Source organism: Equus asinus, chromosome 27, assembly GCF_041296235.1.
Source record: "Equus asinus isolate D_3611 breed Donkey chromosome 27, EquAss-T2T_v2, whole genome shotgun sequence".
Classification (NCBI taxonomy): domain Eukaryota; kingdom Metazoa; phylum Chordata; class Mammalia; order Perissodactyla; family Equidae; genus Equus; species Equus asinus.
Window position 1 is genome coordinate 6,537,481 of NC_091816.1, and position 23,843 is coordinate 6,561,323.

A 23,843-nucleotide genomic window follows, 5' to 3' on the forward strand; every position below is an offset into this window, starting at 1 on the left:
TAAAATGACCACTGTTGCTTTCGTAGCTCTCAAAGAGAAAAGAAAGTAAATTGCTACATATTTCTTTGAAAATCTGCTCTCAAGTCTACTCAGTCCAGAGATTTGATGCTTCTCATTTTGTCCTGTATTAGGAGTTGTAGCTGCCTGCTAAACTGATAGCTTGAAAGCCCACATTTTAGACGGGTAAAGAGTACAGTGATGTTTTCCTTACTAAGAAGCGTTTGAGTTTCTGACCACTGAAGCCCTGAAAAGGGACTGAAGGAGCTAAATCTGTTGATTTGCTTTCTATTTTAATCCATCGCTATAGGTGTGACTCTATTCCTTTGTTATTTTCCTCCAATTTGAATCAAATTCAATGCACTTAAAAGACAACTTTCTCCTTTCCCTCTCCTCTTTTCTCAGTTACTGAGACTTGTTATTTGTTTCAAGGTGGAAGATTGCTCTGCTGTGAATCCTGCCCAGCTTCCTTCCACCCGGAATGCCTGAGCATAGAAATGCCTGAAGGCTGCTGGAATTGCAATGACTGTAAAGCTGGCAAAAAACTGCATTACAAGCAGATTGTTTGGGTCAAATTGGGAAATTACAGGCAAGTTTTTCCAAGGACAAAGAGGTAGTATTCAATCTGTTCCGACGTAGATTCCTAGTCCGTATACAAAGTGGCTGGGAGAGACACAGAGCAGCACAGAGTACTTCCTTAGAAAAAGAAAGAGAAAAGAAACATATTTTGAGTCTGGGTTTTTAGACGATTGGGAAGGTTAGTTGTTGGATTTTTTTTTTTTTTTGATTGGTTAGTTGACTTTTTAACTGCTGAAAGTTATTTTATACTAGTGAACTATATACTAGTAGATTTTGGAATAAAGGTCTTATGTGGATAGTGGGGAAGATGTTTTCTTTGTATCCTAATTAGATTTATATTGATTTCTGATTTCTAATAAAGTCAAGAGTTTATATCCCGGTCAAAATAGCTGTCTTTGTTCCTGGATCTGGCCCATTTTAGTTCTAGGTAAAAGCTCTAAACTGTGTACAGAGAAAGAGCTTTGTAGAATTTAATGAGAGAGATTATTTCATTAAGAGCCCTTAGTTTTTAAGGGAATGAAGTAAGAAGTGCGTGTGATTGCCATTATTGTAAGAAATCTTTCTTCTTTTAGGAAGCCTGTTTTTAACAAGCCTTCGCCGAACAGGAATTAGCAATATATTTTTAAAACTCTGCGTTCTACATTTTGAGGCATACATTTATCATTTTACTAAGAAAATAGATACTCTTCAAGAGAGCACAATAGAGTTCTGCTTTTCAATTAGAATTCTAAGTAAAATATATTTCTATAGAATTTCAAACATAATTTTTTTTAACAAGGACTATGTTGTTTTCTCTGTGTGTTAAACACAGGTAAGCTGCTTGCTTACCTAATTAACTTTAAAATTTTTGTTTTTAGCTGAGAATAAGGGGCATTCAGGTTGAGAAGCCACCCCTTCTACAGTTTTTTTTTTTTAACATATGACAGGAAACCTCCAAGTCCTAAAAAAGAAATATTTGACAGTTTGAATACATAAACAGTTTTATACTGTATGGCAAAACATAGTTTTAGAAGGCAGATCTCAAGCCAGGGGCACGTATTTGCTCTTCTGCTTTCAATAAAAAAAGACAAATACTTTACCTAGAAAAGGGGGCAAAGAAGAGAAAGAACCAGTTTGCAAAAGAATAGCAAATAGAAAATAAACATGTGAAAAATGCACAGCCTCACTAAAAATAAATGTATGTTAAAAACAAGGAGGGGAGGCCAGCCCCGTGGCCGAGTGCTTAAGTTTGGATGCTCCGCTTCGGCGGCCCAGGGTTCGGATCCCGGCATGGACATGGCACCACTCATTAGGCCATGTTGAGGCGGCGTCCCACATCCCACAACTAGAAGGACCCACAACTAAAATATACAACCATGTACTGGGGGGATTTGGGGAGGAAAAAGCAGGAAAAAAAAGAAGAAGAAGATTGGCAACAGTTGTTAGCTCAGGGGCCAATCTTTAAAAAACAAAAAATGAGTTTTGGGGCTGGCCCAGTGGCGCAGTGGTTAAATTTGCACGTTCTGCTTCAGCAGCCCGGGGTTGGCCAGTTCAGATCCCAGGTGCGGACCTATGCACTGCTTGTCAAGCCATGCTGTGGCAGGCATTCCACATATAAAGTAGAGGAAGATGGCACAGATGTTAGCTCAGGGCTAATCTTCCTCAAAAAAAACAGTGTTTTTTTAAATTAACAGACTGGCAAAGATTTAAAAGATTAATAATTTTGGGGAAACAAGTGCTCCCTGTAGCGAGGTCTGACATCACGTATTAAAATTGTAACTGTGTATACCCTTCAAGGAATTTATCTAAGGAAAAAAAATTGGACAAGCAGGCAAAAATGTATTTATAGGGGTGTTCTTTGCAATATTATTTCTAATTGCAAAAATTTGAAATAACCCAAATACTCAGATAGTAGGGGATTTGTCAAATAAATTATAGTGTATCCATATTGTAGAATACCTTGGAGTCAGTAAAAGGATAAGGCAAGTCTGTACAGTAAAGGAGACAACGTCCAGAACATCTAGTTGAATTAGAAAGCATGCTCAACAGCATACAAAGTGTCTTTCCATGTGCTTATACAGTTTTTTAAGATTGTAGATCTAGATATAACATTTTTAATACCTGGAAAGAAATACTTCTAACGTTTATAGTCTGAGGCATGAGATTACAAGGGGAGGCATTTTCAATCTTTCTAGTATATATTTCTGCATTGTTTTAATTTTTAAAAGAAACACATACTGCTTTAATAATTAAAAATACATATCTTTCTGGAGTGGGTAGAGGTTCAGGTTTGACAATTTAAAGAGAAGACATTCCTGGATAAGAAATATCTAAGAGGAGCCGGCTCTGTGGCCGAATGGTTAAGTTTGTGTGCTCCGCTGCGGCGGCCCAGGGTTCGGATCCTGGGCGCGGACATGGCGCCACTCGTCAGGCCACGTTGAGGCGGCGTCCCACATCCCACAACTGGAAGGACCTACAACTAGGATATACAACTATGTACGGCGGGGGCGGGGTGGTTGGTTGGGTAGATAAAGCAGAAAAAAAAAAAACGTTGGCAACAGTTGTTAGTTCAGGTGCCAATCTTAAAAAAAAAAAAAAATCTAAGAGTGTAAGAAGCCTTCAGATCTTCAAGTAAATTTCAGAATATTTCCTTTTGTTCATTTTTTTATTTTTGGCTTTTTTTGAGATATGATTGACATAATGTTGTCTAGTTTCAGGGTAGTGATTCGGTGTTTCTGTATGACCACCACAGTAAGTCTAATTGACAGCCATCACCAGACGTAGTTACAAAAGTTATTTTTCTTGTGATGAGAACTTTTAAGATCTACTCTCTTAACTCTGAAATATACAATACAGTATTATTAATATAGTCACCGTGCTGTACATTATATATTTCCTTTTTTAAAAAAGTTATGAACATGAAAATATCTTTGACTTAATTTAATTTTAATACTTAAATTTCAATCACGTTGCATTTTAAAGAAGCGCCAAGCAGCGCTCCAGCTCCCAGCCCAGTGAGACTTTATATGCAGGTCAGATGATGTTGCATGTTTTGCAAAGGCTCCCAGCCTTGAGCTAATAATGTATTTTTTTCCAGGCAGGCCCAGCTGGGCCACATGATGTTGTTACTTTTCAATAACTGTTTACTCCAGTGTGAAGTTTCCTGGGGGAAATAGGAGGACCTGGAACAGCCCCTGGGAGAAAGTGTGCCTCTTCCTACCTGACCCAGTGAAGGCTGTCATCGCGTACATACTTAGCTACCTTAAGATGATATAGAAATAAATAACCATTTCCTAGCCTACTTTGAAAGGAAACTAAATACTGATTACACAAGATAGTGTTGTTTTGTTTTATTTTAACAACTTGAGCACAGACTCTTACCCACGTTTTTAATTAATTCTTAGACGGACAGCAGGGTACCTTTTAGATGAAGTGTATTCAAGTTCTGCATTATAAAGCTGGGAATGTGACCGTGCCATCATTTATCTTCTAAATAATAGTTAATTAAATAAATGGTTTTATTAGGCGTATGTAAAATAAGAGACTGAAAAATTTTAGTCTTTGTGTATTTACTATTCATATTGATGATCTTATATCTACAAAAGCTTCGCCCTTCAATTCCTGACTTGCCCAATTGCTGGAAACTGCCCCGTGTGCCTCACAGATGGCTTCGTTTACTGACGGCCGTGGTAGTCATCACTGCATGAGACAGTTATGTTTTCATGCTGACCCATATCCCACGTTTATGATGATCTAAAATGAATTAGATTCTGAAATACACACTGGTATAAACCTAGTACATTTGACCAAAAAGTCTTTCCCCTGGTTGATTAGAGCGTCAGAAAATACTAGTTTGAATGGGAGTGGTCATTCTTTTTATCGCATCAGTTTATTCTTAAATGATTCCCTTGACTACTAGAAATAAACTTCTACAGCTTGAAAGACAATCTTAGTATTAAGAATGTCAACTTTGGAGAAAAACATGACTTTTCTAGTACTGAAATTGGGTTTGGAATAGTATTGGTAAATTGTAATTCCTAAGTTGGGTAACAAGTTCATTATTTTATTATTATGCTTTATAACTTAAATTCTCATGATATATATTCTTCTATAAATATCAAATACTAATTTTTTAAAGAAAAATTAGATTGGATGTTTAGGACCTCGTTGGTTTAGTCTGTGTTCACTGCTTCATTAGTTAATTCATTAATGAATATGTTTTTCAAAGATGTGTGGTTTGGATAGGATTAAAGATAGGGTGTTTTATTCCGTAGAATCTGAATGAAAATTGTAAACTACAAAACCATTTTTTCCTCCTGCGACAGCCATGTAAAGAATAGTGTGATTTTCCATCTTCCTGGTCTAAAATTGCTTTTGTTTTCAGATGGTGGCCAGCAGAGATCTGCAACCCCAGGTCTGTGCCACTCAACATCCAGGGCCTTAAGCATGACTTGGGGGACTTCCCTGTGTTCTTCTTTGGTTCTCATGACTACTATTGGGTACACCAGGGCAGAGTGTTCCCTTATGTTGAAGGAGACAAAAGCTTTGCTGAGGGACAGACTAGTATTAACAAGACCTTCAAAAAAGGTAAGTTGGATGATGTTTACGGTAGCTCAAAACTGAGATTCCAGTGTTGATTGCTCAACATCTGCTGACTGGCATATGGCATGTTTCTGGTATTAGAGAATTTTCACCAGGTGTTATGATCCAGCATCTGTAAGTTTCCAGTCACATTAGAACCACATCAGAATCCAGTCAATTAAAGAAATACTTTTCAATATGGTAGACTGTACTGCGTATATGAAAGGAGCTTCTTCAGTGATCTTTCTACAAACGTAGAGATTATTCTGGAAACAGTCTTTTTGGGAAGTGAAGCTCTTTTGCTACCAAAGAGCAGTAAAAGCTTCCCATGAAGACCCTTACAGCTGTTTTTGCACTAAGTGGCCAGGAAGACAGGCTTTCTGGGTAAGAGTCAAATGAATGTAAATCTCCTCCAAGGTAAAAAGCTGCTCTTCGGTTCACGTGGAAGCCTCTGAGCATTGGAGTAGGCCCTCATCTCTGGGGCAGCAGCTTGCACACACCACAGTGTTCAGCCATAAATGACTTACATCCTAGTTCAGTGTTACCCTCTCCTGGTGCTAAATGGTTATTTCCAGAATGTAATTTTTAAAAGAAAACCCCAGACCAAGGTGCAGTGCAGGGGGAAGGCAATGTGAAACTACTCTCCTAATGGTTTTTGTTTGGTTGTTTTTTGGTCTTTATATACTTTGTTTGGTCTTATTGGCAGCACTGGAAGAAGCTGCAAAACGTTTCCAGGAATTGAAAGCACAAAGAGAAAGTAAAGAAGCACTAGAGATTGAAAAAAGCTCAAGAAAACCCCCTCCTTACAAACACATCAAAGTGAGTCTTCCCCCGTGAAAACATTGGTATTTGACAGCAAGATGAAATGCATTACACTCTTGCTACAGTCACGCGCTGCATCACGACATTTCGGTCAATGATGGACCCCGTAAACGATGGTGGTCCCATAAGATTAGTACCATAGCGCCTCGGTGTGTAGTAGGCTAGACCATCTAGGTTTGTGTAAATATACTCTGTGATGTTTGCATGACGACGATGAAATCACCTAATGACGCATCTGTCAGAACATGTCCCCGTCAATTAAGCAATGCATGGCTGTAGTTAGAAGGCCCTCTTTGACTTGTGAAAACTTTTGCTAATTATCACCCAGTCTTCTGTAAAACAAACTGAGAGCTTTTCTTGGGAGCATCCAGTGGCAGCATGGCTGCCTCGCTGTGAGGATGAGAGCTCCAGTGAGCCCGCTCGGAGCTCAGGGCAGCATGATTGCTGTGAGTCCTGTCCTTGCTCTGCCAGGTTATCCTGCAGCCAGACGAGGATACAGGGATTTAGGCCCTTTCTTCCAGAGAGCCCACAGTTGTTTTCAGTTATGGAATTTCCATCAACGGGTAGAAGAAGAAATACATGGGATAGATAAGTGAGAATTCGCATCAGGTTTTGATATTTTTGTCAGCTAAGGAGAGGCAGTTGCTATTCGTGGCTTACTCATGGGGAAATTAAAATTAGAGAGCCTCTCTCAGAGTCACACCACAAGGCAGTGGCAGAGCCAAGAATAGCATGGCTCTTTCTGATGTTCCTGTTCAAATTCCTCCCTCTTGTTTGTGATTTTGTTTCCTAGGCTAACAAAGTAATAGGAAAGGTACAGATCCAGGTTGCAGACCTGTCCGAGATTCCCCGCTGTAACTGCAAGCCAGCGGATGAAAACCCTTGCGGCTTGGAATCAGAGTGCCTGAACAGAATGCTGCAGTACGAGTGTCACCCGCAGGTGTGCCCGGCTGGGGACCGCTGCCAGAACCAGTGCTTTACAAAGAGGCTCTACCCCGACGCAGAAATCATCAAAACAGAGCGAAGAGGCTGGGGCCTCAGGACCAAAAGGAGCATTAAGAAGGTAGCATGGGATGGGGTGGCGGTGGAGATGGAGGATCAGGACCCAAGACTCTTAGAGATGTGTCGAGGGACAAAATATATAGGGATTTATGGCAAAAGTTTGAAACTTTCCAAGTTGAGAGTTTACTACTTCTTGAGCAAAGAAAAAGCAGTAGGAAGAAGTAGTAATAAAATGCACATAAACTCTGGGTGTCCTGTGATTAGCCATAAAAAGGACAGGGGCATTGGTTCTTTTCGTTTTTTTTTTTTTCCCTGCTTTATCTTCCCAACCCCCCGTACATAGTTGTATATCTTAGTTGCAGGTCCTTCTAGTTGTGGTATTGGTTATTTTCTATTTGAAATATTTTTTACTTTTAAGCAAAATAGATTTAAAAGACTTAGTAAAGGAAAAATAGTAAAACTAAGAACATACTGGGATAGAAACTAGCAAACCCAGGACTTCGCTCCAACATCATAATTCATTAGCCATGAAACCATGGCCAAGTCACGTAAGCTCCCAGATCCTCAGTTTCCTCATCTGTAAAGTGGACATCATAATCCCTGCCCTACATAGTTAAGGGTCATTGCTAGATTCACATTACAGTCTGTGTGCAAAAGCAACTGGAAAAAGTTGAGATCTTTAGCACTTCTCAATTATCTTCATTCTTATACTTTGAGGCAGTTTTTTAAAGCAGTCTCTTTGTTTTACACAGGAAATCCATGCCTGTTGTAGAAAAAATTTTAAATGCAAATAACTCAAAGAAAAACAAAAATCACCAGTAAATTCCACTGTTCAAACAGTGACTCTCAAACGTGAGAGATCCTGAGAATCTCCTGGGGCTCAGTAAACAGTGGCTTGTGGAACTGTCTAGGACAGGCCTGAATAATTGGCATTTTAAACCAAGTCCCCACCCTGCCCCCCCAACCCCCAACTTGCCTAATGCCAATATTTGGAAGCTGGAGATGTATTCGCTGAGAGAAAATGGACCTAGTGGGAATTCAAGTTACTCTGGACATTTTTCTCCCTTTTTAAAAAATCACCTTTGTAATTAAAAAATACCATTTAATGTAGTAAAGAAAATCAAACAATACAAAAAGATGATAAAGCATGAAATTCCTCCTTTATCCCTTCATTCCTGGTCTCCTCACTGGAGATGACCATTGTTAATAGGTTGGTATGTAGCCTTTTAGAACTTTTTCAATGCAATGGTAAACATAAACACATGTATACCTATTCTTATATTCTATATTTGTAGAGTTTTTTACACATAAATATCATGCATATTTTTCCCACTTAATGAGTATATCATAAATATATTTTTATGGCAGTACATACAAGTTTGACCTCATTCTTTTTTAACAGTCTCATTATATTCCATAGTAAACTGTACCATAATTTAGCTAACCTATTTTCCAATAAATTTATATATATATATTTAACTCTTTAATGGACATTCTTGGTCACCTGTCTTCATGCACCTTTTCCTATAGGTTGAAACTCATTCGTTCAGCACATATTTGATAAGCTGCTTTTATGCGCCAGGGACTATTCTAGGCACTTGGAAAACAATAGTGAACAAGACACCTTTGTGGGTCTGCTAGAGATGGGTAATAAACAGATACATAGTGTTGAGTACCACTAAAAGCTGCAAAGAAAAATAAAGCTGTCAAGGGGATAGCTGGTGACGGGACTGCTGTTTTCAATTGATTGGTTAAGGAAGGCCTGAAGAGGTGGCACCTGACCCAAGCGTGTCAGGGGAAAGCCATACTGATGCAGATGGAAGAAGAGCTTTTCAGGCTCAAGACAAAGCCAAGGATAAAGGTCTTAGCATGCTCCCAGAACAGCAAGAAAGTGAGTGCACCTGGAGAGCAGTGACAAGGAGAGGAGTGGGTAGTTAGGAGATGAGATGGGGGAGCCAGGGGCTAGATCACAGGGGGCCTTGTAGGCCACAGGATGGGAAACTTCTGGAGGATTTCAGTAGGGAGTGACTGGACCTGACGTGATGCAGTCATTTTTTATTGCTGCATAACAATATTACCACAAGCTTGGCAACTTAAAATGTAGCATACATTTTATGATCTCACAGTTTCTGTGAGTCAGGAGTCTGGGCAGTGCTTAGCTGGGTTCTCTGTTTAGGATCTCACAAGACTGCAGTCAAGGTGTCGACCAGGGCTGGATTCTCCTTGTGCCTCAACTAAGGAAGGACCTGCCCACCTGCTTGCGCGGCTATTGGCAGAACTCTGTTCTTCACAGCTGTAGGTCTGAGAGCTTCAGGTGGTTTTCCTTCTGGTTTGTTGTCATTGTTGTTCTTTTGATGCTTTTAGCTTCTACAAGCTGCCCACAGTTACTTGCCAAATGGGGTTCCCCAACATGGCTATTTGCTTCCTTACAGCCAACAAGGGACAGAGACCCTCCAGCAAGATGGATGTGAAAGTCTTAATGTAACAAACTCAAGTCATACATATGTCCTGTCACCTTTGTCATATTCTCTTGGTTAGAAGCAAGTCACAGGTCATGCTAACTCATGGGGAAAGGATCACACAATGGCCCGAACACCAGGAGGCAAGGATCATGGGGGCCACCTCAAGTGTCTGTCCACCATACTTAGGTGTCAGAAGAATAACTTTGACTGTAGTTTGGAGAATTTATGATAATGGAGAAAGAGTGATGAAAAGGAGACCATGATAGTCCAGGAGAGACATGGCGAGGCGTGGACCACTAGGGTTAGAGTTGAACAGGAGAGGAGTGGTTAGATTTCTGACATTTTGAAGGTAGAGCCTACAGGATGTGCCAATGCGTTGGATGTGTGGATTGGGTTGCTTGGTCCAAGGCCATCTGCATTTCACATATTGTTGTATAATGCAAAATTTCTGATATTACTTTAATGCCATGCATATCACCCAGACAAATTTTTGCCTGTGATTTCAGGGGAGTTTTGAGGACGATCTTGAAATCTATCCAGTTTAATATCGTGTTATCACCTTGTAATAGTAGTTGCACTTATTCTAAAATGTATTATAGTTTATTAAGTTAATGATATAATCAAGAATCAGTGAGGATTATTCTGCCCTTTAGCACTTGAGAAATTGCTAATGTAAGCCAATTGGTCTTTTACACAAAATAGGTAGAAATATACAGTTATTGAAAAGCATACTCAAAAGACTTTGTGGCAACATGAAAAAGATTTTTGGTGCATTGAGAGGACAGAAGCCGCATGTGAAATTGAATGTACAGAGTCAGTCCTTCTTTTCACACATAACAAATTCCTGAAAACAGGTGCCAGAGTTAAACAAGGGACTTTCGGTTATGAAGTGGTATCTCTCCTAGAAATTAAAGAATATGTATTAAATACTGAATTACATCCTGTCTTTTTGCCACAGGCTTTAAGGACAGATGTCTAGCATTTTTTGAGTTCTTTATTTTGTCTTTTGTGTTCACAGTTGAATTCACAGTTAATGGTTTTAAGTCCAGTAAGCAACTCTGAGGCTAAAGATTTGTCACTTTTAGGACATGTAAAATATTTCTTTTACAAAATAGCTAGAAATATTTATTTACAATGGTATCAAGTTTATGAGACTTGCACGCCTCATGTTTGGTATCAACACTTCAATTTTTCCGTATTCACTCATTTTCATAGAATAGTAAATATAAACCATAATAAATGGTTCTCAAGCTTTTAAAGCCACAGAACCATTTCTTCCAATGAAATCTTACCCTTGAATCCCAGTATGTGGAAAAAGTGAAGTGGGGCTGATTTGGTTGAAATTCTGCTCTGTAAGTTTCCATTAAAGAAAACTTGCCATCAAATAATCAAGTAGAGTAACACTAGGTGGCAAGGCGGCCAAGATGGCAGTGAAATTGTCTACCTGTGAGGGCAGCAGTACGATGTGATGTTGCAAAACATCGTCCATCAGTTGATGTCGAAGTCCGAACTGGATGTAGGAAAGGCCATTTAAGGCTGACAGTACATAGTACACAAATGTGCAGATCCGTCCTGTCCTTCATGAGAAAGGACTGGAAGGAAAAAGGGGAGAAAATAAACTGCTCTGTTAGGATGCTGCAGTTATAGATGAAATGTTTCTTTTTCCAACCTAATTCTTTGTCACAGCTTGTACAATCAATAAAAATGGGAGAGACAAAAAGCTAGAGGTCAGCTTTTGTGGTGGCCGCTCCCCAGTGGGAACAAGTCCGTAAGCTCCCTGCAGCAGCCTAGCGGCGCGCGGCCAGGGCAGACTGCTGCGGGGGAGTTGGGTTGACGCCTTCCAGTTTGGCCCAGTAACTTCTTTTCTCTTATTGCAGAAGTAACAATCTTTTATCTTTATCAATAGGGAAAGGTTAAATATTTTTAAGAACATTGGCTTATGTTCTTAATGATTTACCAAAATTAGAAAATATAGTACTTCTCTTTAGATGGCTGGTGCTTACTGTCAGCTCTGGAGGCTGGGTGCGCCTATAAAGGAGCAGCACAAGGGACCTCTGCGGAGACAGAACAGGTCTGTGTCTTGATTGTGGTGATGGCTACACAATTCCACACCTGATGAAATTCCATAGAACTACACCCACACACGAGTGCATGTAAAATTGGGGAAATCTGAATAAGGTTTGTAGATTGTGTCCGTTTTCTGGTTTAATATTGTGCTCTAGTTATGTAGGAGGTTACCATTGGGGAAACTGACTGAAGAGTTCACGGATCCTCTCTGCACTGTTTTTGCAAGTTCCTGTGAATATCTATAATCACTTCAAAATAAAAAGTTTAAGTAAAAGGGCTCATTTGCGTCAGTCAGATCTTTTCCAGGTCTTACCCCTAAAGCTACAACAAACCAGTAAAAGTCTGTTAGAATATAGCTTCAGAGGCTTGAGTTAGCCTAGCCCCAGATCCCAGTGAGATCCCATACTGGTGTCACTTGGACTGTAGAAATAATATTGTTGGCAAGGGAGACAGGCACTTATCACCTTCAGAGGCACCCATACAAGAGAAATAGACTATCTGAATGCCCGCGCATAACAACTGTTTGTTTCTAGGGTTGAAGTTATATTTCCAGGATTCTTTTGGGTTAATTCTCTGGATCATACATGTGGTGTTAAGGAATGCTGTCTAATATGATACACTGATTTTACATTTATATATCGCGTGCTTCTCTGCAGGGCGAATTTGTAAATGAATATGTTGGCGAATTAATTGATGAAGAAGAATGCAGATTGCGAATCAAGCGAGCCCACGAGAACAGTGTAACTAATTTTTATATGTTAACTGTTACCAAGGTAAAATTGCTTTTTTTTTGTAAGAAAAAAGGATTTTTTGTTTTTATTTCATGGTCTTAGGTTGAACTCAGTTTCCTCTAATTTGATTTTTTCAGGCAAATTATAATGATTTGCAGTAGCCAGTATGCTGTGTACTGTGAGCTAATTATCCCAGAGTACAAATGAATGATTATTGAAAGCTTGCACATGTAATGTGAGACAGCACAGGGAGTGCAAAGACAACTAGGAATAGGGTTAACATATCTGGATCTTAGTCCCAGCTCTTCTTAGCCACTGAAAGACCTGGCCCTCAGTTTCTTTATCACTGAAGGAGAAAATCAGCTCTGTAATTCTAAGTTATAAACCACCATTAAAGTTCTAATTTAGCAAAAATCTAACTCTAAATTGTTCTGTATATTTAGACTTCTCTTTATGTGTTAGGAAAAAGAAATGCTGTCATAAGAAAATGACAGTACAACTGCTGGTTTAATACATGTCATGCTAAGTCCCGTTTGATGCACATGACATCCATTATCTCATTTAGTTTCTCTGTGGTCCTTTGATTGACAGAAGATAAGAAACTGAGGTCCAGCCCTGATAAGTGATTTGTTGAATATCTTGTTACAGTTTAATGAAGAGCCTAGACTAGTAGCCATGTTTCCCATGTCCCAGGCTATCTCTAAAACTGAGTCAGAATATCATTCACAGTAAGAACTAGTGATCGTTTAAAAGAAGGATTATTTTAACTGATACGTCATTGTTTGAAGGTTTTACACCTTTCATGAACGTGTATTTCAGAAACATAACATGCCATTTATTCATGATCACTGATCGCCCCCTCGGTCCTGCCGTCACTGACAGTGACCCCTCCAACCATTGACAACACCAGGGAGGCGCCATCCCCTAGAGCTTGTCCAGATGGTCAGGGCTTAAATTCAGGGGGCCAAAATGTTGAGCTTTTTACACTATTTTGAACTTTAGTGTACGTAAAAATAGAACAAATAGATAACTACTGGAGCGTGCATCCCAAACTATAGCCCTTCCATCATCAAATCTCCGAGTTTCATTCTGAGGAGAAGTCTCTCATTTTTCCTTCTTCACTTTTTATGGCCTAGTCTCTCATCCGTCCACCCTCTACTGGTGTCACTTCTTGTTCAGAGTGGGAAGGAGGGCTGACAGCCAAATACCATGGTTCCCATTACAAGTAGCTATCTGAACTTAGAGTTCCTAATCAGAAAATACCTTTCCTAAAACTATAGCCAGGTAATCTTCTAAGTAGCATTATCGTATGGTATGTTTGTTTCTAGAAATGAACTTAAAAAGAAACTAAACCCCACTTTATCATGAATTGCTTTGACTTGAAGTTCATCAAATAAACTAGAGAACTTAGTAAACCTGCACAGAGATCACCACATTTTCAGAATTGTCAGCTATCAGACGTCAGCTGGTAGCAAAATGCTGCTGCCTTGTGGCTCTTGACTGAGGTGGATGTTTCTAAGACAGGCTGATACTTGGTTTCATGTCAAAGGTACCTTTCATTCCTTTTCTTTCTGAAGGACCGTATAATTGACGCTGGCCCGAAAGGAAATTATTCTCGCTTTATGAACCACAGTTGTAATCCGAACTGTGAAACGCAGAAGTGGACGGTGAACGGGGATGTCCGAGTTGGCCTTTTTGCTCTCTGTGATATTCCGGCAGGTAGGAAGGTAGCTGCTCCCCGTGGCCCCTCCCTAGGGAGCACGGCTTGAAGGCGGGACATACTTCAAGGGTTGATGCTCAAATATTTATTCAAATAAGATAAAGAGCTGTGTTTAGAATTGTTATCTGCCAATAAGAAGTAAAAAATCTGTATCCTGCAAAGAGAGAGAGGAGCCTTTATGTAAGAGGATATTACAGAATTCTGTCTCTCCCAGAACCTACTGAATTAATTGTCCCAATTATTGCTCTGTATAATGTAACCAGATGTTGAAGCTTTTGTTTTCTTTTTTGAAAGTATTAAAAGTAATTAGCCTGTGTTAACATCAACTGGCTTCTTGGTTTGTTTGTGGGGTATTTTGGTTTGTTTTTTAACTTTGAAAGATCAATCTGTTTCAAATTAGACACAGAAAGCTTCTGAAGCCAGAGTTATTGCTTTCATTTTTCCTTACCCCTCCAGCATCTTAATAGCAAAACTTAGTTTCTCCTTTGTTAAGTTTGTAGAAAAATGGGTGACAGGAGAAATGCTGTAGCTAAAAGAGATTTAAACTATGTTTCTAGAAATCATTGTGGATTGTTCAAGCCCAGCTAGAAGAAAACTTGGGCCTCCTACTTTGAATCCCTTGATCTTTGGTGGATATCGTACCCCACATTTTGAACTCTTTCTTTTTTTTTGAGGAAGATTAGCCCTGAGCTAACATCTGCCGCCAATCCCCCTCTTTTTGCTAAGGAAGACTGGCCCTGAGCTAACATCCATGCCCATCTTCCTCTAATTTATATGTGGGATGCCTACCACAGCATGGTTTGCCAAGTGGTGCCGTGTCCACACCCAGGATCCGAATTGGCGAACCCCAGGGCGCCGAAGTGGAACGTTGGCACTTAACTGGTGCCACCGGGCCAGCCCCTGAACTCTTTCTGATCATAATATAAGGCATTAATTACTGGGAGTGGTATGGTCGTCACAATTCCACGGTCATATTGTTCATTTAGAAACTTGTGTAAATTAGCTTTAGAAAAGAGCTAAACTAGAACCCATTTTTCTTGAGCATAGATTTCAGATCTGTAGTCTCAATTACAGAGTTTCTGACCACTTTGATGAAAAGGATATGATGACTTTTGTAGAATATTTTTGCTGTGATCATTGGTAGATGGGGATGTTTTCCTTTAGCTTTGGGTTTGTTTGTTTTTTCCTTTTTCCATCACTGTCTTCAGTGTGGGACATTGGAGAGGGAAAAGTCTTCATGTCAGAATTATGTCTCTTTTTTCATTATGAGTATGTGTCTATGACAGCATTTCTCTTCTCCTTGAATATGAATAATTATTTCTCTTATGTTTTAGGGATGGAGTTAACATTTAATTATAACCTGGATTGTCTGGGCAATGGCAGAACGGAGTGCCACTGTGGGGCAGATAACTGCAGTGGTTTTCTAGGAGTGCGGCCAAAGGTCAGTTGTGCAGGGAGGGGCCCCATGCCAACAGGAATAAGGAGTGGGGCTATTGAAGAAGTTTGTTTATGGCCATCTCAGGAAAAGGCTGGCAAATGGGTACCTGGTTTAGTTTGCGGGTCATCAGTTGTATTTACCCAAAGTTTAGACTCTCTTTCCAGTGAAGCATCTTAGTAAGATCTGTTAGGTTCTGGAAATATATTTTTATTTCTGATTGAAATTTTTTTTTTTTTAAAGATTGGCACCTGGGCTAACAACTGTTGCCAATCTTCCTTTTTTTTTTTTTTTTAAAGCTTGGCATCTGGGCTAACAACTTGCCAATCTTTTTTTTTTTTCTTCCCCCTGCTTTCTTTCCCAAACCACCTCCCCCCCCCCCTCCCCCGCCCCCGCCCGGTACATAGTTGTATATCCTAGTTGCAGGTCCTTCTAGTTGTGGGATGTAGGATGCCGCCTCAATGTGGCCTGACGAGCGGTGCCATGTCCACGCCCTGGGCCGCCGCAGTGGAGCACGCGAACTTAACCACTCGGCCACGGAGCCAGCCCCCTTCTGATTGAATTTAAGTTAGCAAAATCCTTTTGAAAAACTTTTTTAAAAAATTCACAGTATACTAAAAACCACTGAATTATATACTTTAAAATGGCGAGTTTTATGGTATGTGAATTATATCTCAATGTCCTTGGAATTTAAAAAAAAAAAGCACCTTATTCAAAAAAATCAATGAAAATGAAGGCTTATTTTTATTATAATACTGTTATGGGATAAGTCCAACTGGTGTTTTTGGGTAATTGAACAACAGATGAATTTACATGACCGTGAGGTTGTAGGATTTTCCTTTCTGTCTAAAGCTTTATAGCTTTATACACTGTGATCATTAAAACCGTGATCCTTTTTTCCTGCCAGTCGGCGTGTGCGTCAACAACTGAAGAAAAGGCAAAAAATGCTAAGTTAAAGCAGAAGAGGCGAAAAATCAAAACAGAACCAAAGCAGATGCATGAAGATTACTGCTTTCAGTGTGGAGATGGTGGAGAGCTGGTCATGTGTGACAAAAAAGACTGTCCCAAAGCATACCACCTCCTATGCCTTAACCTGACTCAGCCACCATATGGTAAGCTACAACCTCAAGACCCTTTCTCTGACTTGCGTCTTTGCCAACTGTGTGTAACTTAGAATACATTCCACTCTCCTTGGTGGAGCCATGGACTACGAAATGTTGAATAGAACAAACAATAGCAAACAAAAATTATGCTAGTGAAAAATCTGTCTCTCTGCAAATTTGAGACACCTGTGGGCCAGCAAGGATTGGTTTCTTATTTATTATTACCATCGGTGAACAGTTAGCTCCTATGGCACTGAGTTTTGGGCAGTAGCTCACATCCATACTTAAGAGTACACCCAGACCCTTGTGTGGAGTCGTATCCAATTGAATTGAGTCTCCAATCAGAGAAGAAGGTGGGAACATGGGTTTTTCATGGGTAATCAAGAGGCACTAACTTGGGCTCTTTTCCCCCTTCCCACCCCACATCAGGAAAGTGGGAGTGCCCGTGGCACCAGTGCAATGAGTGCAGCAGTGCGGCTGTCTCCTTCTGCGAGTTCTGTCCGCGCTCATTTTGTAAAGATCACGAAAAGGGGGTGCTGGTTCCCTCTGCCCTGGAAGGCCGTCTCTGCTGCTCTGAACATGACCCCGTATCTCCTGTGTCTTCAGAATACTGGAGCAAGATCAAATGTAAATTGGAATCACAAGATCCTGGAGAAGAAGTAAAAGAATAAATGAGTGATGATTTCCTTTTTGTTTAAATGAAAAAAAGGAACAGCGAAAAGTCAATAGATAATACATTAGTAAAAGAGAGACTGCTGCAGTGCATCCAGCCTTTGCCATCAGTACTGCCTTATTCAAGTGAAGATGGGATGGGAAACCAGTTCGTGCAGGCAGAAGCAGTTGGTGGTATCCGGGTTTTCTGTTTTGTTTTGCTGGTTTGGGGATTCTTTTGTGGAGGGTTAGATTCCCTTGGTCTTTTCTTGCCTTTTATTACACTTCAATGCCTTTGCAACTGGAAAAAAAAGATGTCTTCACTTTTAAAATAAGAACAAAGAGAAAAGAAAATTTTGTTAATGAGATAAATTTAAAGTCTAGGATGTGTTCCTTGGGTGTAAAAAGCAAAAGTAGCCATCATTCCTTTATTTATTTTCATTTTTAAAAATTTTGAGACGTGTAGTTCAGATAGTCTAGTCAGTGTGTGTGTCTTACGTAGGCGGTGGAGAAAGCCCTCTGGAAAAGGGCGCGCTGGTCTTCATGGACCTGACTGAGCAGTAGGCTAACTCCTCCTTCCCTTCCAGGTGCCTTTCACAGTCCTGGAGAAGGGCTCTCTGGGAGTATTGAATCTGGCCGCCTGAAAACAAAATGCCTCGTGGATTTTATCTCTGTGGTCTTAAACTAGGTGGGCTTTGTGGTATGATAACTTTACCTGGAAAGGTATATAATGTGGTTTTTGGTTTTTTTGTTTTGGAGGAAAAAACAAATGGATGCACTCACTGAGTTTGACACATTTCATTGATAGTGGGTGTTTTTGATGAAGTGCGTTTATGTGGATATGAATGCATAGTTAGAATAGTCATTCCTGTTATCTTGACACACTGATAAAGGCAGCTAGAGGGAGATGAAAGGTACAGACCAAAAATTGGATCATATAAGCACTGTCTTCTGTCCAATTTAATGTAGACCTTGGTCTGACTTGGAATTATGGGCATTTTATTTCCTGTCTCTGCTTCCCTCTCCTAATCAAATATTCCCTTTGTCAACTGACCACTCAGTCATGTTTCCTGGTGAAAACTACACAAATGAATTTGAATTGTATTTGAATAGATCCTTTTGGTTTAGTTCCTAATTCAGAAGGTGAGAGGCATCCCCAAGTTCTATGTAAACAGTTTCTATTTAGCATTATCCAGTACTTAAAACTGCCCCACTGAGGAAGGGGAAGCACTTCTACAGGGTATCTAAGAACCACGCAAACACACTTCAGCTTAGGAAGCACTTAGGGAAAGCTCCCAAGAAAGCAGTGTTAGCAAAAATGGTTGGCTGTGATGCTTGGATCTCATAGATGCAAGTGTGCCAGGATGTCTGCCCACAAAATTCACTTGCTTTTAATGCTTAGGAATATGTATATTCCAGTATTCCTTATATGGAATAATTAGTAATGTCAGACATTATTGTAACACTGTACTAAGTAGAATTCTAGGGTTAGGTCGAATGAACGTGAACTTTCTATGTGAATTCTGACTGCTTACAATTGCTGGTTACCTGGTAGCATTTCTTTTCCCTCAAGAAGTACCTAGTAACCTTATGAAGGCAGGGAGGATAGATGCTCTACCACATTCCTTCAGTTGTGTTATGTGTGTTCTTCTTTCTTACAATTTAGAGCTCTTTTCTGGAAAAAAAGCTATTTTGTGCCCCTCTCTCTCTTTTTTTTTTTTTTGTATGTAAATGTGCAATTATACTGGATTTTCTCTTGTAAAAAACAAAAAACACTACAATTCCTTTACTAAAGCTCCTAAACTGCCATTTGCCTGATTCCAGCAGTTAATTCTGAGGTAACTTATTGGGCCTCCAATAATTCTATTGATTAGATATGGTCCCAAAAGAAAGAGCAAAATGGAAAATGCTAGACATGTTACCAAATAGAACTGCTACAAGTAACATGAATTTACAGCTCACCGAAACACTAAACTTTGCTCTTGAGCAATTATATAGTTTGATGTCCTTTTAAAAAATAATTTAAGAAAATCTAGGTTTTATCATACTGAAACTTTATTTTATATATGTATACGATAAATGTTTGCTTTTTTAAACTTACTAACATGAAGAATTTCCTTTAATATTCGAAATGCAGCTCTTGTTGAAACAGTATCTGACATGAAATCTTATCTCCTTGCTTTGTTTTGGACTTAGTGCTATTTAATATCTGATGACTTTTATATGGTAAGCCAGGGTATATCCTATATACTACAAATACCTTAGGTTTAAGTATTTTTATGCAGCTTCTTCATTGTGTCACATTTTGTTTCTATATCTGTAACAGAGCTCTGCTGAGATTTCTGTTATTTTGGCGGCGGGGGCTGGTGACTAGTAGGACTGCTCTGCCATTTCAGAAATCAGGGTAGAAAACAAAACAGCTAACCACAGCTCTGGAGTCTGTCCATGAGTGTGCTTCAGCGGTCTGAAAAGTGGTTTGAGTCATGCCAGTGCCAAGGAGCTCTCCTCATGCCTGCACAGCGTCACTTGTTGACCCATCTTAGAGATTTTGCAGTCGCAGGTTACGGAAGCAGAGAGTAAGCTGTGCTTTGTGTGTGAATGCTATACACGCACTGTGCTTGCTTTGCTTCACCAGGGAAATATTCCGAAAGACATACTGTTCACTCAGAATCTGAAGTTGCTATTTGTTAACCTTTAAATGTGTATGTGGTCAGAGCATGAGTGGTTGGTTTTTATTCTTGTCCAAAATTGAAATAACTCGAAGTAGCATAGTATAATGGTGGTATTTTCTTTAACCTCATGTTAATTCTTTGGAGGAAGAAGTGAATGTAAGATTTTTGATAATCAGCAGAAAGCTTCAGAAATTGGATGGATAACAACTAAAGCTGAGATCCTGGGAAAGCTTCCAGGCTCTGTGCAGTGGAGGGAGGGGCTGACCTGTGGCCAGTGTGAGGAATCAGGAGCGCTGCCTATCACTGTCTAAGGGAGGGCAGATGGCCCTTCATCCCTGGAAGGCTGAGGCAGCTGGAGGAAGTGATTCACTTCTTTAATATCTAATCAGGGCTAGAGTTAGGAGTGAGGGGGGTTTATTTTCATTTTTGTTTTATCAAGTTCCCACACTGTCTTAATTCTCAAAAATGTTCTGGCCTAGGCTATAGAATAGGCTGACTCTTAGAATCACTGAAACCTGAAGACTTCTGTGTTCAAGTCAGCAGCATGTCTAAAAACTTAACGGAACTGGGGAGAGGGAGGCAGGCTGCTCCCAGCGCCCTCTGTCACGTCCACCTGTTTGGAAACACGCCTGTAACCGTGCTGCGGAACTCCGAGGTGATCATGTAAAGGACCCTGACGCAGCGCAGGCTGTTGGACAGCTTCTCTCCTGGTTTGTGAAGCAGTTTCCTTTTTGAGTAATTTGCTGCGTGGCATGTGTTCCAGTCAGGGTCAGTCCCAGGCCTTGCGGTTTAGAAACAGATAGGCCGGCTCCACAGAATGTAATCTCTGGACTGCCCAAGATTTGTTGCTTGTCTTTCATTTCACTTTTAAATACAAAGCTGTTCCTTTACTGTTCACCTTAAAGTCAAGGTGCTGCCACATGCCACCTTCCGACAGGATAAGAAAACAACTTGGGAAGCTTACCTTTGATGGACTTCCACATTAGGTACGATGACACCGGGAGGCTGCTTTATTGCTGGGCAGTGCAAACTAGACTGGAATTACTTCTTACAAGTCTGACGCGGCGAGCCACCCCCAAGTTGTCCACATTGCTGCAGACACGAAGTGATCATTTGGAAGAATTTCCTTTGGCCTAGGGTCACCTAGAATTGGTCTCTGGTTATTTGTACACAGAGTAGAACTCGCTTCCATTTTCAGATAGGCTAGGGAATAGATGTAATCAGACAGCTTTGCCATATATTAACAGATACTGAAAAGTGGGAAATGTGTATATACGGAAATCTACCAACTTCTATCTGGGGTGGGGTATAGGGAGAAAAGGGTTATAACGGGAGGGGAGGGGGATGATGATGTTTACCGCAGGTACGAAGTAGTCACTTTAACATTGAGACCTCTGCCTCATTGAATTCAGGTTTTTTAAGTACTTGAAACTCTTCAGATTCTCCTTATTTTACAGTTATTTTTAAATTTATGAAATAGAAAGCATTGTTTTGTATACTGCTTTGAAAATAAATAGCCTAGTCTCTTATCCTCTTTGACTTGGATGAAAGGCAGAATTCTGCAAATGGGAGAGTGTTCACAGTTGATAGCTCAGATTCATGCACACATCTGAGGAAGAGACTCCTGCATGAAATACCAGCAGCATTTTTACAAATATTTCTGTCATATGTTCTTTAGTTTGTCATTTTGTCAGCTCTATCCCCAAGCACTTCTTTCCTTTTAATATATGCCTGTGTTGGAAAAACAAAAATTTGCACTTACGTTACACTCCTAAAATGCTGGGTGTAACCTGTGTGTTTCAAAAATCATTTCCGTTCTTTTTTCGTCAGTCCATTGCTTCAGTGACAAGTTCAGGTGCTTGTGGCACATATGTGTGAAGGGCGAGGAGAAGAGAATTACCTTTCCTTGGGTGGCCTCTAAAGGTCATTAACATGCAAGAAAAAGGGAAAAGATGAATAGTTGCCAAAGTCATTTATTCAGTCCTTAGTTTTTTATGTGACATTACTGCATCTGATCGGCAAGACAGTGCCCTCAGGTTCCAGTACTCCCTTCCCCACCTGTTAGACTTCTGATACAGGCAGACGGCTCTCGGTATCCAGCAGCTTACCTAGGTAAGGTATTTACAAGGTAGTCTTGTCAGTTTAGAAGTGGACTGCATAAACTTTACTTTGTTGTCATTAATATTGCTCTTTATCTCATTTGTGCTGTCACATACCCTGTGTTAAAAAAGAAAATCATATTGCAACTGATAACCAAGATGCTAAATGATTACAACTGGCTAATAATTCTTTTTATATACAAGGGTGTGTGCATAATTGGAATTGATATGAGAATTCATTTGTATCCACTTGTGATATTGCACAACAAACACAGATACCTACAGATTCTGTTTTCATTTCCTTGTGACCTTTATCTATGATAATGACCTTTGTAGATTGGTTTTTTCTGTACTTTATCTGTAATAAACTTTGTAGATCCTGTGAAATGTTATTTTGCCTAAATCACTTGAGACTTGAGTCTTTAATAACAAAGCATCAATATTCACTAAAGTCAATCTCCTTTGAGTTTCTGTGACTTGGCTAGAACCTCTTGACACTAAGGGATTAGTGTTAATTTTCCCTGGGGATGTTCCACTAGGGCATTACTGTATAATGACTTGATGTTGCCACATAGACTTCAAGATATATGATATTTTGGGGATTTTGTTGATTGGCCTATGTTTTATTGCATAGTGTGAAACGTGTAAAACTTGGTTAACCTGTATATAGATAGCTTATTGTTGACTAGTTATAGTGTACTTAGGATTGCCTGTAATATTTAAGCTTCTTACTACTGTGTGTGCTGGTAGGAACATATAATTTTTGTACATTATATTTACTGAGATGTTACCTTTTTTTATTTTACAAATACTTTGGAATTCAAATGTGTTTTTTGTTTCTGTGAGGATTAATTTGGAAAGGTTTTTAATGACATTCCACTGATTTCAGATTTTGCTTGAGATTGACTTCAATAAATTGTCCTGTATGTTCCAAATTAAATATGTGGACTTGTTCATTGCCTGTAATTCCTTGCTACAACTCACTGGGCAAGAGGCCATCAAGGGAGGGAGGGGACCTAGCACCCAGGCTTGAAATGGACAGAGAGTTAGCCATTGATGATTTTGTAATTACCGATTATAGCTTTTAGCTGTTTAACCCACCCAATATGCTATCTGACTCCCACTAGGCTCCTAAGATCTCTCTGGAGGGTGGGTCACCATGGTAATGGGTGTGTGAGCTGTTTTTCAGGAATTAGAACTCCTTGTCCACTTCAGGCCAGCTGAGACCACCAACTCATCAACTGAGCCTGCGCACATGTCCAACAGGCGACCTTTTGACCTCAAGAGGCTAAAAACTCCAACCTCAAATCATGCTAACGCTGCCATTTTGTGAACACGGGTCCTATGAAGAGGCATGAAGTCTGACTACGCTTGCGCAGATCAATTACCTCACCTCTCCTCACCTCCAATTACCTCTCTCCATGTTTCAGACCACCTTGCCTCCTATCCCAGAAATATCCTCAATATTTTTGGGGAGGCAGATTTGAGACTCATGCTCTCGCTGCCTGTCTTAGCTGCCTTGTGAGTAAACTGCTGCAATCTCGTCGTCTCTGTTTGGCTTTGTGGGTGGCACAAACGAACCTGGTTCAGTAACAGGCTGAATGACCCAATATGTCCACCCTCAGCCACTGAGGCCTGCAGCACAGCAAAGTCCTGCATGACAGCTAGGTATGTATCTTCCTTCAAAAATACTGCTAATAAACTTGGATCCGAAAAGGTGGGGGTTTTGTTTGGTTTTCCGAGAGGAAAGGTCCCTGGAGAATGTGGCTCCTTGGTTTGGTGTGTATGAGAATATGGAGGCTGGTTGGCAAGGACACGAAGGGAGATACTCATCACTTTCATCCCATTGGTTTATGAGACCCAAAGGCGACCCGCTGGCTGGACACCGGGAGCTCGCTCATTGCTGAACCTACGGAACAGCACTACCCGCTTTTCAGTCCTTT

At 40.1% G+C, this 23,843-nt stretch overlaps 2 protein-coding genes across 11 annotated transcripts in view; one reads left to right on the top strand and one right to left on the bottom strand.

The window, feature by feature from the left end:
- The window catches only part of NSD3 (nuclear receptor binding SET domain protein 3), a 102,665-nt gene extending 79,825 nt beyond the window's left edge, over positions 1–22,840 (top strand). For 4 of the 8 annotated variants that reach the window (XM_070500065.1, XM_070500070.1, XM_070500069.1 and 1 more), the window contains 9 exons: positions 430–586; positions 4,940–5,142; positions 5,843–5,955; positions 6,752–7,021; positions 12,146–12,262; positions 13,798–13,939; positions 15,275–15,381; positions 16,283–16,487; positions 16,908–22,840. In XM_070500065.1, coding sequence (XP_070356166.1) covers positions 430–586; positions 4,940–5,142; positions 5,843–5,955; positions 6,752–7,021; positions 12,146–12,262; positions 13,798–13,939; positions 15,275–15,381; positions 16,283–16,487; positions 16,908–17,149 — 1,556 coding nt within the window. In that variant the 3' untranslated portion in view covers positions 17,150–22,840. Of the gene's footprint in view, positions 1–429; positions 587–4,939; positions 5,143–5,842; positions 5,956–6,751; positions 7,022–11,410; positions 11,494–12,145; positions 12,263–13,797; positions 13,940–15,274; positions 15,382–16,282; positions 16,488–16,907 lie in introns of those variants that run through there. The other 4 variants (XM_070500068.1, XM_070500071.1, XR_011498876.1 and 1 more) reach the window with 3 other exon arrangements.
- Positions 16,988–23,843, bottom strand: part of DDHD2 (DDHD domain containing 2) — a 36,364-nt gene continuing 29,508 nt past the window's right edge. For all 3 annotated transcript variants that reach the window (XR_011498883.1, XR_011498879.1, XM_044762070.2), the window contains one exon: positions 16,988–17,126. The gene's annotated coding sequence lies outside the window, so the exon portion shown is untranslated. The remainder of the gene's footprint in view (positions 17,127–23,843) is intronic.